At 44.6% G+C, this 10989-nt stretch overlaps 1 protein-coding gene across 1 annotated transcript; it reads right to left on the minus strand.

Annotated features, from left to right (window-relative positions):
- Positions 1-9: 9 nt before the first annotated feature.
- helq (helicase, POLQ like) lies at positions 10-10972 on the minus strand. The gene is made up of 18 exons (XM_060049694.1): positions 10358-10972; positions 9576-10263; positions 9267-9445; positions 8563-8763; positions 8068-8140; positions 7849-7946; positions 7407-7505; positions 6464-6609; positions 5512-5751; positions 4729-4870; positions 4117-4221; positions 3491-3698; positions 2853-3010; positions 2314-2412; positions 1603-1776; positions 1323-1436; positions 723-857; positions 10-243 (listed from the first exon to the last, which is right to left on the minus strand). Exons 1-18 carry the CDS (start codon positions 10547-10549, stop codon positions 160-162), a joined length of 3135 nt encoding a protein of 1044 aa, XP_059905677.1. The 5' UTR covers positions 10550-10972; the 3' UTR covers positions 10-159.
- Between the last annotated feature and the right edge of the window lie 17 nt (positions 10973-10989).

Below are 10989 nucleotides of genomic sequence, written 5' to 3' on the forward strand. Positions count from 1 at the left end.
AAAACACAATTCTCAACCTTGTTATTTTAATCAAATGTTTTCTTTCAAGTGGCAAAAAAAACGATTATTTCACATAAATAGGACAACACATTTCAATGATTGTGTCATTATTCTTATAAACATTTAAAACATAAATAAATTCGGTAGACTTGTTCAGTGTCACGGCACGGGTAAATCCAGAGGCAGCATCAGCAGCTCGTCCACCTCCTCCTGCAGAGCAGAAGCCTTGTCGTTCAACAGCATCTGGGAAACATCACGATTGTGTTTCAGAAAAAAATCTATATCAATATTTAATAATCATGGATTAGACAGTGAAGTCAAACAGGAAGTAGGTTGCAAGAAATGTAAAGTCATTTAGTATAAGACCACAGGCGGGAAGTGAACCTGCATGGCATTTGGTTAACATGGTTTGCAGGTTGAACCGCACCTACTATCTGCCCCCACCTACCATACATTTCTTCGTTGAACTTTGATTGTAATACAGGAACATCTATCAAACGCAGGGAATTCATATCCACATTATATAATAAATAATACCAGCAGATCAATAAAAGAATGAAAGCAGATCGAATAAATAATAAATAAATAATCGAATAAATGCCACTGTGTTGAAGCACTTTCATCCATATAGTCCTACATCACCTAAGTGCATACATTCATAGCACGGTGGTCTCGGGTGGGAATGGAACCCCTCCCCCTGGCCTGGCTCTACCGGTGCTTACCTTGGCGGAGGCCACCATCATAGTGGCCTGCTTCTTGTTCAGGTTCTCCACGGCGTTGGAGAGGGTGCTGGGGTCGGCGTTGGCCAGGTGAGACAGCGTCTTGTAGCCTGCGTTGAACAGCTGCTTCGCCCTGTACTGTGACACGCAGGGACATAGGGGGCACGGTGTTTAATACATTACTCTGACTGTTTTAACAAACAGCCCCTATTTCACCACCATGGTGTGATGCAATTACACGTTGTTGTTTTTATCCAATCCGCCTACGGGTCGTTCTGACGGAGCCACCCGATTGGTCCATTGACTTGACCATTAGGAAGTGATCCAACTAGCATGACAACACACCTAGCCGTGCTCAAAGGAAAGGCTGTTCTGTCACACAATCCCAAGTCTAATGTCAATATGGGGTCGATTTGTAACTGCTTGTAATGACTGAATAAATATCCTGGGATGCTGATAACAAAGAGGGCCCTGAACACCTTGAGATTGCAAACGTTCACTCGACGAATAGGGTTCCCTTAACATAAAGAGATCACATATAACTAAATGTGTAGGAGCCTCTTAGCGTCCCGAGAGGGCCCACGTTCCCTCCGTGGTGCTGACCTCCAGCACCCCAGCCACCTCCATCAGCGGGACCAGCTCGGCTGTGACGCAGTAGCTCAGACGCTTGGACAGCTCGGCCAGCAGGGACTTGAACGGCCAGAACTCCTCAAACTCCTGGGTCACAGGGTGGAGATCACAAAGTATACGATGGATTGATTCAGTTCATTCATAATGATGTTTCACCTTTATTTACATTTTAACCTAACGGGTTAAATGACAAGTCGCCGCGGTGACAGGTCGCCATGGTGACGGGTCGCCGCGGTGCGCGCCGCCCCCCTACCTCGGTGAAGTGCAGCACGCAGGCGCAGAAGGCGGCGGAGGAGCTGAGCAGGCTCTGGATGAAGCCGCGGCTCAGCGAGAAGCGCTCGGCCACGCTCCACAGGTTGGTCTCCTTCAGCAGGGTGTAGAGCACCAGGGCCAGGTACAGCCGGTGCACCGACGCCATGTTCACGCTCTGGAGCGGGAGGAGAGCCCGTCGGTGAGCCAACGAGGAGTCGACCTTGCATGTGGGTGACCCCACGTGTGGGTGACCCCCGCATGGAGGTGACACAACGTGGGGGTGAGGTGATCGTTGGATCAGACATTGGATCTCAAATTAGCTTGATTCGAAGAAGAGAATGCTATGACAAGAGCTTATCCAAGGCCCTTATCCACACTATGCCGAAAACCAGGTGTAAAGGCATATTTTTTGGGGGGCTTTTGTATACTCAGCTTAAAGCTCAACACTAGGCAAACAAAACGCTGAATTTTTATCAGGCCTACTCTATAAACAGCCCGAGATATTTGAGGTTAAGAACATATAAAAGCGTCAAGAATCCTGAAACATGAAAAAAAAAATTCAGGGCTCACTGATTAAATTAAAGAACATACACTGTCATGAATAACAGTTCATTGAAGCGACATGGAACATGACTTTGAAACGCTGTTTGAAAGAGCAGCGCAAGATTGATTTCCATGCTGCCATCTGAAGTATGCTCTCTTTCCCTCTCACCTTTTTCACCGTCTGGCCGGCGGCCTTCCTGGCCACAAAACTCTCAGGCACCCCGACCGTTGCGGACATCTTCTGCTCTGAAGCAGACAACAGGCTGAACTGAAACAGGCCAGCACACAACACAGGGTTTTCAGCGTGTTACAGGACATTGTCCAGGTCCACGGAGTGTTCCAGGCCTGCGGTTCTGGGTTTCACACAGAACATGATGTCAAACTGTAAAGTGTTGGGAGTGTTTACGTGGATGTGCTCAGTCAAAGCATAAAGGAGGTAAAACCACCACAGTGGAAGATGCAAGAGGTCGTCACATTTATAAATCAACATCATTGCTAAAGTTTTTATTCCAGAACTATCTGCATATGTATACGCTGATATCGGCCGATAAAATTGAAAGAAAAACATAAATCTGTCAGGTTACATAATTCACGACAGCCGTTTTTGGGTAAAAGTGTCTTCTTGGTGACTCCATGTGAATGCTATATTAAACGTGTGCAGAGTAACTCCCCAGCAGCGGCCCACAGAGACCTTCACACCAGCCCTACCTGTCTGAAGAAGGCCATCCAGTCGGGCTTGCACTGGGCGATCATGTCATAGGGCGTGACCAGGTAGAGGAGGTGCAGGTGGCTGTTGAGCATCAGGCTCTCCAGGCCTTTGGACAGGTCCTTGTAGAGCACGTCACACTTGGTCAGGTCGACCGAGCCTGGGGAAGATCCACGGATTCAAACGATAAGTAACGTCCTTCATCTCAATTTTTTCTCACCAAGTGGTGACGAACATTTCAGTGTTATTTTGTGAGGAGTTGTTAAATCAAGTGTGAGTATATAATTGGAGGGGACTTTTACCCACAGCTCCTACACTGCCCTGTGTTCATGCATACTAATAATGAACAGCGCCAGTGGGTCTCTCACCTCTCACCTGATGAGTGGAGGACTATATCAAAGTCTCGTAGAAGAAAATACATTCTTTTTCAGTACGATGCAGAAATACAGAACTCGTTCTCATTGGCTGGATGACGTGTTTTGTCCTTCGTGCCCTAGTCACCATTCCAACGTCATCGAAACAAAACCTAAACAAATGACTCCTACTAAACAAATCCAGGGCTCCGCGGTCCAAATCCAAAGGCCCGACGACATGGCTGCGCGTTAAAGTAGCACGACGCTCGCTGTGGCTCTCGACTCACTCTTGTACGTGGCCCGGCCCAGCGTGGTGATCTCCAAGGCGTCCCCCTGGGGGCCCTGGGTCACGCTGATGAGGTTCATCTCCTGGAGGAGAACCAGGCTGTCCTGAACCCGGTCCGTCAGGCCTCGCTCGGCACACAGCCGCTCCTGCTGGACGCACAGCAGGGTGCTCGACATGAAGGCCTTCACCTGCTCCGGGGTGGTGGTCATCTGCGCGGAGAACGAGGAACCACTTTAACGCCATCATCGGGGGGTCGACGGTTTACTGCTAGTTACAATGATCGGGCACCCGTCAAACTCAAGCCGTCCTCCTGATGTGGACTAGTCACTGCCAGTTAGGATGCTCAAGCACCATTCAAACCATCTTCATAGTATAGACTAGTTACTGCCAGTTAGGACAATCTAGCATAGCTCAAACCATCATCATAGAATAGACTATTTACTGCTACTTAAAACCATCAAGCACCACTCAACATCAAGCCATAATCATAGGGACGATTTACAACTAGTTGGTCATTTTGGTATTCAGAATACCTTTTTAAATCAGAGTGGCCTGCAGTGATAATATCTTTTGACTTTAACAACTGTATTTGTTGTGGAAATGTGAAAAATATACAAAGGTACTTGCCTTTAGTCCAATGATTGACAGGATGAGACTTAGGACACCCTTGCCTTCGTTGTGTGTGAGGTTGCTGTAGCAGGTTTCCATCGGGGCAGAGACAAGCTTTTTAGCCTAAAACAAACAAAATATATCACTTGATTGGCGAATATTAACAAAAGTCTGCTGAAGCAGTAGCTCAACATCATAAGTTTTCATAATAATAATAATCAACGGAATGATAACCATAATTTTTTTTATAATTAGGAATAAATGATTAATATTACATAGCATTTAAATAGCCCTTTTACACCAAGCAGTTAAAGTGCTTTTATCATTTTGTGTGTGTGTGTGTGTGTGTGTGTGTGTGTGTGTGTGTGTGTGTGTGTGTGTGTGTGTGTGTGTGTGTGTGTGTGTGTGTGTGTGTGTGTGTGTGTGTGTGTGTGTGTGTGTGTGTGTGTGTGTGTGTGTGTGTGTGTGGTGACCCAGAACATTGACAGCTCCCAGTTGAGACACGGACATCCATTCAGATTGTGCCAGGCTTTTGCTACATCACCATTTTCAATTGAACGGCCGATCCTAAATAAGGGCTGAACAGAGCGGTTGTGTTCCGGTAGCCCAGGGAGCGCTAGGGGTAGTCACCAGGACGGTGTCCTTGTCCTGTAGAATGAGGATGCTCTCCCCCGCGGTGTCGATGCCGGCCCGCCCGGCCCGGCCCACCATCTGCTTGTACTGGCTCCTCTTGAGGAAGTCTGCCGCCACGTAGGGAGAGCGCAGGATCACTCTGAGTGGGGACCAACACACACACAGACCGGCATCAGAGGACCGGACGACGGGCTGACCGTGACAAGGGTTTCACGTGGCTTCTGCTAAACTGTAAAATGATGCGTTTACTAATCGAATCAAGGAAAACAAATAAAATGCATAATTCAATCATGTTTCATGAATTCATGATGATTTTTTTTATGTATATTCAATTCATATTTTATAGTCACAAATGAATAATGCTGAATATCCATTCTGTAATGTTTTGTCATATTTCTAGAATTTCCAAAAAAAGACTTCTGATTTTTTAGTATGCAAAAAATAATCTGCATAATATCATCATAAATATAGGTTAATGTATGCAGAGTCGGTATAGTCTACGATAGTCTGGAGGCTTGACACATCTGTCACAACGGTCGCAGGAGATTTACTCATGATTTAAAGATATTTGATGGTATTTGCGTTGACAAAATAAATGAAAAGGTTTGAAAGGTCTACTAAAGGCCCAATATATACAAACATACTGCTTAATGATATACTTGGAAGTGCAAGACTTAGAAAGCTCTGTTGTTAGAGTCAAAACGAGTCCAGAAAGGATGGGAACCACTGGTTCAGTGTTCAGAGTTTTAATCCCCCCCACCCCTCCCTCCCCCCCCATACCTGCGGGCGGGCAGGTTGATGCCGGCGGCCAGGGTGGAGGTGCAGGCCAGCAGGCAGAGCACCCCGCTGGAGTAGGCGTCCTCCACCAGCCGGCGCTCGGCCCCCGTCAGCCCGCCGTGGTGGTAGGCCAGGCCGTAGGGGATGACCTTCCGGAGCACGGGGCACACCATGCCGCTCCCGCTGGCCTTCAGCTCCCGCAGCAGCACGCCCTTCTCCTTCTCCTTCAGCACCAGGAACTCCCTGTGGGTGGAGCGGGACTCGGTGCCGTTACACCGATAACGTCGAGGGTAAACATTTGAAAACGAAAGCCGAATGTGCGGCCGCACCCGTTTCAGGTCAATGTTTGTCGCAGGGAAAGTTTGATAAGAAGAAAATAGATCTGAATGAGATTTGAGTGACAATGTTTGATGTGAAGACAAAAAGCTATGGGTAGGAAAAGGATTTACGAGAGCAGCTGTGTTTAAGCTGTGGAGCCGCCAGTGTGTCTGTGTAGTTATTTGTTCTATCGACACCCTACTAATACTTTTAAACATTTTTTATGCAATATTGCAATGTTCAACTAGCTATCTGAATTTAGAGCATACCCTATTCACATGAGCAGCCAAGGAACATGTACGCACAGAAACACACAATTGTTCTGCGCTTCACTTTAGCTTCATTTTCCGCTCTTAAAGGTGCTGTGGTAAGACTTGAGAGTTGTAAAGAGAGAGAGAGAGCAGAATAAAGCGGTAGAGGGGAAAAATCTGAAACTAAACAACCAAAGAACATCCCCTCCCTCATTTTCTCCGCCATTGAGAAGTGCTGCGTTTCCCGCCCCTGTGATTGACAAGCAAGCTGAATCCTCTGAACCAATCATGGAATTCAATTCTTCATCTTCATTTTGAAATTACTTCTTCATTCTTTTCAATTTTTTCAAATTAATCAATTAACATATCTTGAACCTTTAACTTACTCTTTCAGATATTTGCAGATCATCCCTGCTACATTTTCACAGTTCTTCTGGGTGGGACAGAAGACGAGGCAAGAGTAGGCGGGAATGACCTCCGTTACCAAGGCGATGATGTGGTCTGGGTCCCTCTGCTGCATGCTGCTGGAATACTGAGGAATCACACACCTTAATGAATTGATCCATTCATAACCGTTAAGAGGCACAGGTTAGCCCATAGCAGCCTCTCCAGTTCAAAGTTAGACCAAAGCAGCCTCTCCTGGCCAGTTAGCATAACGCAGCCTATCCTGGCCAGAGATAGCCTATAGAGACATCTATTGGTCAGAGATATACTATAGCAGCCTCTCCTGGCTTGAGTTAGCCTATAGAAGCCTCCCCTGGCTTGAGTGAACCCATATAAGCCTTTCCTGGCTTAAGTTATCCTATAGCAGCCTCTCCTGGCTTGAGTTTTCTTATAGCAGCCTCTACATGCTTGAGTTATCCTATGGCAGCCTCTCCTGGTTTGAGTTATCCATAGCAGCCTCTACTGGCTTGAGTTATCCTACAGCAGCCTCTCCTGTTCAAAGTTAGACAAAAGCAGCCACTGCTGGCTTGAGTTATCCTAAAGCAGCCTCTACTAGCTTGAGTCAGCCTATAGCAGCCTCTACTGGCTTGATTTAGCCTTCCGCAGTCTCTACTGGCTTGAGTCAACCTTTTGATTGTTATGTTAGGGAACAGTTTGACAAAACACACAGGCTGAAAAGACTTGACACCAATGTCCCATGCTTTTACGGCCTGATGGAGCCACAGTAGTCTTGTGACCCAGGTTTTCTGTGGTATGTCCGGAACCAGAAATCTAAACCAACGGGGGAAAGAATTGACCGACGTAGAAAATACAGTGTGCTCATGAGGAACTAGAGTCAGTGACTGACCTGTTCTACACCAATTCAACTAAATGAGTATTGATTACCTTAAAGTTAAGAAGACGGGAGAACTTAAAACAGTCCTCTTCTTTGGGGGCCACCTCGTAGATGGTGTTGCCCAGCTTAACGTACTCACTCAGCTGGACCTGTGGACCTCAGAGAGCATCACAACACCAAACTGACTCATCACACGCATTCAACAATAGGTCCTCACGTTATATTATATGGAAAGAGTGAGTATTGACTATAAGATAAAATAATAAGGATCTTGATTCCTCTAAAGCTTAACTGAATAAAAACTAACAACAAACTGTCTTAAGATTTCCTCAGTAAGAGACAAATGTGAAAATGACACTGCTGCAGTCATTATATTTTTTAGAGCTTATAACGTCATTATAATTATTTTTTTATTATTATATTTAAACACAGCCAAGCCCCATAGCGGTCTTTTATTAACTACATTTGAGAGCAAAGACTAAAATGACATACAGGCCTGAAGTCATTGGTGTAATTCTCCGCTCTCAAAAACTTCTGAATGTCTTTAATATTCCCCAGGGTGGCGCTCATCCCAATAATCTGGGTTGTTTCTGGAACGAGGGAACAATAAAACAGAAACAACGATGAAAAAGAGTCATTTAGTTTCATTAGCCTTTGACAAAAGCCACTAGAAACTATACCAAAGGACAATTGTTTTTACAGGTCACTTACTACTCATGTATAAGACTTTAGCCAGGGTCATCTCAATGATGGCACCTCTGCTGCCATCTCCCAACATGTGAAGCTGCGAACACAAAATGCAAAAAGATAAATAGGAGAAGTACTGAACAATACAGTAATTTACATATGTATGCAAAGAAAAACATGCAAAAGAACTACAAATAACACATCTATCTACACCATATGACATAAAAAGTAGAAACTAAACGCGAAAGCAGAATGTAAAACTAAACATCATTGGCAGTACTAAATAAACAAAATGAATAAAATCAACAATATTTTAAACCTCTTAGTGAAATGCAATGCAAACCCAGAATGTACAGCTAATCTACAATGTTGGTAACAAATAAATAACCAATGTTTTAAACCTCATACTGAAATCGAATGCAAACTCAGACGGTACATGTAAACATTATTGGCTGTAATATATATAACATCACCTGACTGCCTTAAAGTTAAAGAGAAGTAAATTAATACTCCCCCCACCTCATCCACGACCACCATGCCCAGGTTGTCCAGCCTGTCGTTCTCTATCAGAGAGTTGACCAGGCTGTGGCCCTTCTCTATGGTAGCGATGTACAGAGAATTCTTGTTCCGCCGCTTCACTGGGGGGAACCGTCCCTTGCTGCCAGCGTACTCCTCCACCATGAAGTCCAGCTCCAGACCAAAGCCTGCTAACCCACGCACCTGCACAAAGTAAGGGAGGGAAGAAATATAGGTAAATGTATGCAGAGGCGGTATAGTCTACGATAGTCTGGAGGCTTGACACATCTGTCACATCGGTCGCAGGAGATTTACTCATGATTTAAAGATATTTGATGGTATTTGTGTTTACAAAATACATGAAAAAGTTTGAAAGGTCTACTAAAGGCCCAATATATACAAACATACTGCTTAATGATATACTTGGAAGTGGAAGACTTAGAAAGCTCTGTTGTTAGAGTTAAAACAAGTCCAGAAAGGATGGGAACCACTGGTTCAGTGTTAACAGTATAAATATCAGCCAGGAAAATCTGCAGTCTACTTTGGCATCCTTGAGCAGGAGGATCAAGGTGGACATTAAGGAAATGTATTTAAAAAGGTACTGTAGGTCACTTTGGATTAGTCTCTCTATTAGTAAATAGTAATGTAGGGAAGCAATGATGCTTAAGTTATATTGCACATGTATTTCCCCAGAAGAGGCCTGTTACCTTCTCTTGCACCAGTGATATATAGGGTAAGATGAACAGGCAATCCTTCTTCCTGCACAGCAGCTCCTTCAGGATGAGGACCTCAGCAACAAGAGTCTTCCCTCCGCTGGTAGGCAGAGAGTAGATCAGGTTCCTCCTCTCACGAACACAGTCAAGGTTCAAACACGTCTTCTGCCAGTCTGAAATGTGGACAAAAAAATACATTAAAAAAACAATGAGCATCTTTCAGTTTTTTTTTTTTTTTCAATTTCTGCCTACAAGAACCCTTGAATGTTGAGTTGAAATAAAAAGAAAACACATATAAATCACCATATAAGTCGTTTATTCCTCGCAGTTTGTGTATCAGTTCCTTCACTTTGGTGGGAAGACCAAAGAATGGTCCGAGGTCCGTGGTCACCGTGGATACCTTTTCCATGGCCTGCATGGCAACATGGATTTCCTCAGAGACCACAGCCTCCTTCAGCACCTTTGTTCGTGAGACATTGGATGGAGCCCCGGCGTTACTCAACATCGCCCTCTTCAGGTGATCTGTCATACTGCGCCTGGCTTTAGAAATCCCGGCAGAAGTTTGTCCTTCTGTAGTATTTGTACCCCCCATCTTAGTTCTGCATTCACTGGTCCTCCCCTTGGTCCTCAAAGGTGTAGATGTTTTGTCTTTTGGTAAAATATCGCTAGTCCTCAGATCTTCTTCTTCAATGTCAAGCGGTTGGGCTGCTGGTAGGTCCCCAAAGGACTCGTCTTTGAAGACGTCTAGGATGGAGCTGGTGAGATGGTCATCGCTGGGCCGCTGTAAATCTGTCTTTTTCAAAGAACGCAGCTCTGTGAATCCTCTCTTTGGCTGGTCCACTGTTTTGTTGTCCACTGGTTTGCTGTCTACAGCCTGGGGAGGGTCTTTTGTTCTTGCTGTCTGTTCCACGCTGTCAAGTTTAGCCATGAGAGAGCTGTCCCCCAAAATACTGTCATAATCTCCAAATAAGTCTTCATTGTCACTGCAAAACTGACGAGAAAATCGAAGTTATTGAATGGAAAGTATAATGGTAATAAAAAAAAGGACATCAATACATTACATAGTTTTATCCTGTTTATCTTACCTCAGTAGGAATTTGATCGTCCATTGAGCCGTTTAGTATCCCCTTGTCTCTACCGGTTCCCTTTTTCCTGTCAGGTGTCATTTGGCTTCTAAGACTGTCTCTTGGCCTCTTTCTCGTCGAGACCCTTTTGACTTTTAGCTGTTGCTGTTGCTCAGCATTCATTGTTAATGCCTTGATACAGAAACTATCCATCAGAGAAATACATCTTCAATAGATTCAGCTTCCAACATCTCAAATAACGCTTTTCAAAGAGGAGAACTCTCCAGTGGGCTGAATGAGACTTTGTTAAGACATCCACAATTTACTCCTTCAATGCTGTATCCAAACATGACTATAAAGGACAGTTTGATGGCTAGATGGGTTTGTTTACAAGTATGCTGTAAACGCACATAGGAAAAACACAACGCTAACCGTAACTACAACCAGTTAAGATCAATCAAAAGCTCTGTTCGGACACATGTGATGGTCAGTCTTTTAAGTATTTTAAATGATAGAAATAAGCAGCATATTTGACGTTTGAAAGTTTAAACATAAAGACTCGTAAATGATTTCCATCTGATTCTGTAGTGTTTGAAAAGCTAACGAAACAGGAGGGATACTTTCATACGTCACTTCCGTTGACATTATCTTGA

This window comes from Gadus macrocephalus, chromosome 4 (assembly GCF_031168955.1).
Source record: "Gadus macrocephalus chromosome 4, ASM3116895v1".
Classification (NCBI taxonomy): domain Eukaryota; kingdom Metazoa; phylum Chordata; class Actinopteri; order Gadiformes; family Gadidae; genus Gadus; species Gadus macrocephalus.